General features: G+C 40.0%; 1 protein-coding gene across 1 annotated transcript; it reads right to left on the bottom strand.

Annotated features, from left to right (window-relative positions):
- Nucleotides 1–473: 473 nt before the first annotated feature.
- LOC127588941 (enkurin-like) lies at nucleotides 474–3,803 on the bottom strand. Its single transcript, XM_052047967.1, has 5 exons — nucleotides 3,671–3,803; nucleotides 3,155–3,261; nucleotides 2,845–3,065; nucleotides 2,576–2,722; nucleotides 474–1,017 (listed from the first exon to the last, which is right to left on the bottom strand). Exons 1-5 carry the CDS (start codon nucleotides 3,733–3,735, stop codon nucleotides 856–858), a joined length of 702 nt encoding a protein of 233 aa, XP_051903927.1. The 5' UTR covers nucleotides 3,736–3,803; the 3' UTR covers nucleotides 474–855.
- Nucleotides 3,804–6,753: the final 2,950 nt, after the last annotated feature.

Below are 6,753 nucleotides of genomic sequence, written 5' to 3'. Positions count from 1 at the left end.
TTTTTGGGGGCAAAAAACGCTATAGTAAGGCATTTGAAGACTTTTTTTCTGTGCTAAAAAGCCTAACTCCACATCAATGCCATTTGACTTTTGTGGCTATGGCAAGCCCACCAAAATCACCAATTTGACCAAATGTTCGCAGAGCCTTTGCAACCAAAATAGCTATGTAAGCCATTACATACCAAATTTCTCCAAATTGATTTTTTTTTCCAAAATCGATCTCATTTGGAAGCTGGCAAAGTTTTAGAGTGTAAAACAATTGAGAAACTCACTGCCATTTTACTGCTGTGCCAATGGGAGTCCACCAAATACACCAACTTGACCAAAACTTAGTACTATATAGCCTCTACAGCCAAAATGGCGACAGAGGACTTTTCAAACCAACTTTATTCCATTTTTTTTCCAATCTAATTTTTCAAAATGGATGTCACTGGAAAGTTGGGTATGGGTCGAGTATGAAACGGGTCAAAAAGTCAACGTCATTTCACTTTTATATCAAAATACTTTTTATACCACCAAAATCAACAACTTGACCCAAAGTGGATGCAACCCCTGCGTTGGGAATACCAATATTGCACATCTATTTTCTGATCCGCTTATCCTGACGAGGGTCGCGGGGCATGCTTGAGCCTTTCCCTGCTGTCGTCCGGCAGTAAGCAGGGTCCACAAACAACCATCCACGCTCACACTCACATCTAGGGACAATTTAGTGTTCCAGTAACCTGCCATTCCATGGTTTTGGAATGTGGGAGGAAACCGTAGTACCCGAAGAAAACCCACACAGGCACAGAAAGAGAAAAAAAAATCTAGCATGCACATGCTCATTTTGGTGAAGACATGGGGCAGGCTCCTGCACTACTTGTTAAAAACCAATGTTTCAAGGAGTTCAATGTCAGACTCCAGCTGTTGCATCTCCCCCTCCAGTCGCGTCTTACGGTTCTTCAACATCGGTGTGTCTATGACAAATGGCAGGCGCTGGTAGGACGTGTTCAGCTTTCCGAGTTTCTTCTTCAGGTCCTAAGATTGTGGAGAAAAAAAAGTATTACTGCTGAACAGAGCAACAAAAAAATGTTTAAAATGTCAAACAAAATGTGGGACTTCAAACCGCCATCATCATGGACAATGACCACAAATCTTGTGAGATATCAACTCAGTGAGCATCTTCTAAAACGATAATTCCACAAGCGTCTTTAGTTTTTTTCCATGTGATTTTATGATTTTGTGATACTGCCCACACACGAACACCCATGATGACAAAGGATGTCACAAAACTGACTATCAAGAAACCAACAATAACTCATTTCGTCTGGGTTTTTTTCCCCCGCAAAATCCAACACACTCAAAATTGTAATATTATTGTACAATGTTAGTCCCGCATATTTCAAAATCCGCAAGACCTGAAGCCTATGACTCATGATGTAGAACAGGGTAATCTAAGACACCTAACCCCACTCAGACATTCAAATTCAAAACCATTTTCAGGTTACTGTTTGTTAACTGAATATTTTTGGACATTTTTTTTGTTTGGTTACTAAAAACAAATAAACAACAATAATGCAATGTCACATATCATTACCATATCAAGATTTCTTTGCAACAATATGTTCTATGGGCAGCTGTTAGTCCAAACACCATATTCTTAATTAATATTGCATTCGTGGAATAAGAACTAAGCAGAGAAATAACACATTTTTATCCATCTAAGACAGGGGACGGCAACACACGGCTCCAGAGCCGCATGCAGCTCTTTGGCGACATCTAGTGGCTCCCTGGAACTTTATAAAAAATGTTTGAAAATGGAAAAAGCTTTTGATAGTCGGCTAATATAGCTCAAATAGATATAGATACATGTTATAGCTCAGGAAAAGGAGAGCTATTGTGTTGTTTTTAAAAAAATGTTCTTTATTTATGCTTTTAACAGTCTCGACAAACAGACACGTCAGCGTCCGACTCCATGCCTTCTCTCTTCTCGTTCGACTTGAGAGGCGTTTGAAGACAGCCTCCGAAAAACGGAAATTAATGATCACTTCACTGACACTAAGAAAAGTGAAAATAATGCACCAAAACAAAAAAATCAAGCGAGGATATCACAAAATAAATTCTATGGGGGCGTTGGTGAAGACGCAACAAAGGAATGAATAACAAACAATTCTGAGACAGTCCAGTCTCCTACATACATACAGCATGTATTCATTCATTCAATCATCTTCCGAACCGCTTCATTCTCAGTAGGGTCGCGGGGGTGCTGTAGCCTAGGCGGCGGACACCCCGAACTGGTAGCCAGCCAATCGCAGGAGAGCTTGTGTGTGTTCCTTCATTGTAAGTTTTATAGAAGGCTTTTATTTTTTTGCGACTGCGGACATACAGTTTGTTATTTGTTATTTTTGTCCTAAATGGCTCTTTCAACATTTTGGGTTGCCGACCCCTGATCTAAGAGGATTGACATTTTGTACTGTTCTGCCACCTGCTGTCGACTGATATTTACATCACAATGCACATGGGCTGGCTTTGGAAACATCATGTAAAAGAAAATGCTTGAAAAATCTGGCATTTTACGTCTATTGTGATCAATTACCTCAATGATTTCACGACACTCCTCCTCTGTCAGGTTTTCGATTTCCGGCTCCTCTGGTTTCGTCACCTCAATCATACTTTTCTCCTCCAGAGACTTTGGGTGCTTTCCTTTGCGCCGCAGTAGATATGCGGGTATCTCACCATAATCCTTCAATATAAACAAGCCCCAACATCACGTTTCTAAAAAGTAGATTTTCAATCCGAGCCCTATCCTATACATGATTCTAATATATTTTTGCGTGCTGGTAAATGTTCTCTATATGAAAATACCTTTTTCCTGATGTACACAGGCACAAGTCCGGAGAGTTTATTATGAAACTCCTTGTGCCCCTTGTTGGTGTCAACAATACAAAGAGGCGGCTTGGGCACCTTTGTCGATGCTGTAAACATCCTTTTTGCCGGGAGGCCAGCGGGGAGCAGAAAAGACCCCGCTGACACCAGTGGCTTCTTTGAGGCGCTGGTACAAAACACATTCCTGACATGTGATTTGACTGGAAAAAATAAGATAGGTGAGAAAAGAACAATCAACACTCAAAAGATGCATCACAATTCAATAGTGTGTTGTTAATACAGTACTCACTATCGGGCAACTTTGATTCAAGTGAGAACTTTGTCAGGTAGTTTGCTGGATGCTGCAGCTCAATTACTGTTGTCGTTACGTTATTTTGCCTTGAGCTGGACACATACCTGAAAAAAATTGCACAATAGTTTCATTCTCGAAGCGTTGCTATTAAAACTAGCACTGTAATCTATTTGCTCGATATTTCTTATTATTCACACACACACACACACACACACAAACAAAATACATTAAAAATATGCCAAAATAAGCTTAAAACTGTCAAGAAAGCCACCTGTGTGCCCAACCAAATTTATACATGTAAACTCGCTTTCACTCCAATTGGTCAACAATGTCGTCAAAAGTACATTGGAAAAAAATGGTCACCAAATAAAATTAAGTCTATTTAATTCACAATTTTTTTTCAGTGTCGGTAATGTACAACATTTTGGGTGATTAAAATAAATACCAAAAAACAGCCAGGAATATCCAGTAGTTTTTTTCCTCCCCTCGGTGAAATAAGTGTGCGCACGTTACCTCTTTGGTTTCTCCATGACAACATTATTTTGAATGAAATTATGAATTGTGTCCTGTGGGTACATTTCCCCAATGCAACTCAACGGGATGACTCCAATAAGCAAGCACTCATGCAAGCTTGCTGGTTCCGATCCAAACACCTTTGAGCAACGAAGGCTGGGGGGGAGGGGAAAAAACGTCCCCATGTAATGTTGTGTAACGAATCTGACAATTGACGATGCCGTGTTGTGTCTGTGTATTAAGGCGAGCCGCGCTGTACGCGTCCCAAGCCAGCTTCGTCCGACCGCATGACGTCGACGTTTTTCTCTGTGTATTAAGGGTGCGAGTTGAAATCCTAATGACCGAACGAGTCAATGATGTCCCTCGATCGTTAATAGGTAAAAAAAAGAAAAAAAGAAAAGACTTCAATTTAATTTCAATGAGTTTAATTACTGCGTGAGAAAAATATCAATTTACCCCGGAGTCTCTGCTGCGAATTATTTTGAACTGCGGTAAAACTGTTATGTGTCAAACTCATTTTATTTAAGTTAGCCTTACTCTGTTGAAATGTGCTTCAATGCCGTTTTAATTAATTCTTCAATTTTGCCAGCACTACAAATTAAAACGGTGAATGTACGTAAATGCACCTATTGCACATACGTTTGTTTTCTTCGTGAAACACGCAGCAGCATAGTCATGATAAATATATGTATTAAATACACTTCTGGGCTATAAGTATTAAATAATGACATGAAAAACAATAAGTTCGACGATGGCGGTCTGACTTAGCGATATGTTCTTCGTGTATAGTTTTACATCACACAGTTCACGCCGCTTGTAATCTTGAAACAAACCTCGTAAACCGAGGACCGATTTTATACATATTATTCTTCCCTGTAATATGGTGGTGGGGGGCATAATAAGTCGCGATAATACGATTTTGACGAGAAAGTAAACCATCCGGACTCATTGGGCATCTTCCTGATTTATTTGATGTTTAGTCGGACTGCAATAATTCAAATTCGACACAAGGTGGCGCCAAATCCAAAGCTAAAATACTCCAAATACTTTTTCAAATGTTCACGCTTGGAGCAATCCCAGGTAATCACAATGTCCCATGGCCGGTGAGGAATATTTTAAAGGGGGCTATCAATGTGGTCCCTGTAGGGGGCCTCCCTTGTAATCTGCGGAAGTCATTTTAATTGCAATATGCCATTCGTTACGTTTCTGTTGATAGTGCATGACAATAAACTTCTTGAAACCGACCTAATTGAATAGCGAGGTTCACAGTCGGCCTCTTAATTTACTTTGAGTTTGTGCTTACTTTACTTGGACATTAAAGTCTGACAGTTTTGTTTGCGATTCCCTCCTTGTAGAATTTGTTTCCCCTGCTAAATCAACATCATGACGTTCTAATATAATCTAGAGTGTTTTATATGAATATTGGGAAACCCGTCGTAAACACAAAGATAATCAAAGCCGCCGAGTGAAACATTTTAGTAAGCTCAAGTCATGCTTTCTGGGACTGGATGGTGGAATTAAATTTATAGGGCCTCTAAATCAGGTTTGTGTTTCACACAGGGACAATCTCATCTAAACAATTCATGCGACTGACATCTTGCTGACATGAATGCAAGGTTAATGGTCACTTCTCTTTTCATTTCCTGTGCTAAGAGACTTTCAAGTCAGTTTCCCACCAATTCGTTTCAAATGAGCCAAAATTTAAAAAAAATAACTATTTTGGGTGCTTTTAATTAGATTCCCTTGTGTTCAACATACACAGCAATGCTTAGTGCGTCACTCTTGGACTCTGTCTTCAGGAATGTATGCTTGCAAATTGAAATGAGAAATCGTCGCGACAGATTGTCAAATTTAGGGACAAGAACCACTTCATGTTTCTATACATTTGATTTTCACTTTAGCAGACAATGGGGATTACTTTTGTTATGAAAGTTAATTTGATCACAACAAGCATGCTAGTTTTAGACCAAAAAAAGGGCTATCCTTGTAATTTGTGTTGAACAACTGACTACTTTGAGTAATTAAATGACGATAAAGTCACCACATTAGGAACATCTTTACTGTCCTTCCATTCATCCATGTCCAGCTTTTACTGCTCGTCCTCACGAGGAGCCCCCTGTAGCTGACTTTGGGTGAACCGCAGAGTGCACACAAGGGTCATTCTAGAATTGGACGACATGTTGCCATCTGACATCCCCACACGAATTTTCTAAGACGCCACGCATAAGGTCCAGAAACATAGTATAGCTTGTATTATTGAAACATGTCGGTTCATCACAGATTGATTTTAAATCGGCATTATATTCTACTCTGAAGGTGAATGTCAACCTACACATGCACCACTCCCAAACCTTTCCCATCTCGAGGAAGAGGTAAAAAAGTGAGCAACATGACTCAGCATGAATGACATCAAGCTGACCATAACTAGTACTAAACCAAGTCTTCTATTTTTCACATTAAAAAAAATGTTTTTAACCATCATGGAGTTTGTCACTCAAAGTAGTGCAAACCAGTTACTCATAAGAAAAAAAAAAGATTCAGTCTCGAACCTCAGAACTGGAAGCAGACTTGCGCTATCTATCTATATATATATTGCGCGTCGTCCCACACACGGTCTGTCCTTCCGTCTGTCCATTTTCAAAACGTCCCTACCACACCGCGCCGCCACTGTGCCGCTCAGGCAGTGGCTCACTACGATCGCGCGGGCATCTTAGCGAAAAAATGTTGTCTACCCACAAGCATTGCAATGAAATTGTTAGTTATTTAGTAGAGCTAAACATCTCTTTATTTTCGCGATAAGCAATGAAGATGAACAAAAAGTTGAACCAGGCAACAACACTTTTGTGGGCCGAAGGCCCGCCTTACCAGCCTTCCGCAGGAACTAGCTGATGAGCCGCCCGGAGGGCGGCGAACCAGCTAGTTATTTATATCCAGCAAGAGCTCTTTCAACCAAATTAACCATGTAGTACGTATGCCAATGCAAACAACAGCCAAAACAATAAATACTTTACTTAGCAGTCTCAATGTCAGTCAAACATTATCTTTTGTTATATAAGTTAATTAAATTGTTCCGGTGATGATTC

This window comes from Hippocampus zosterae, chromosome 16 (genome assembly GCF_025434085.1).
Source record: "Hippocampus zosterae strain Florida chromosome 16, ASM2543408v3, whole genome shotgun sequence".
Lineage (NCBI taxonomy): Eukaryota > Metazoa > Chordata > Actinopteri > Syngnathiformes > Syngnathidae > Hippocampus > Hippocampus zosterae.
This window is presented reverse-complemented; position numbering and strand designations above follow the sequence as displayed.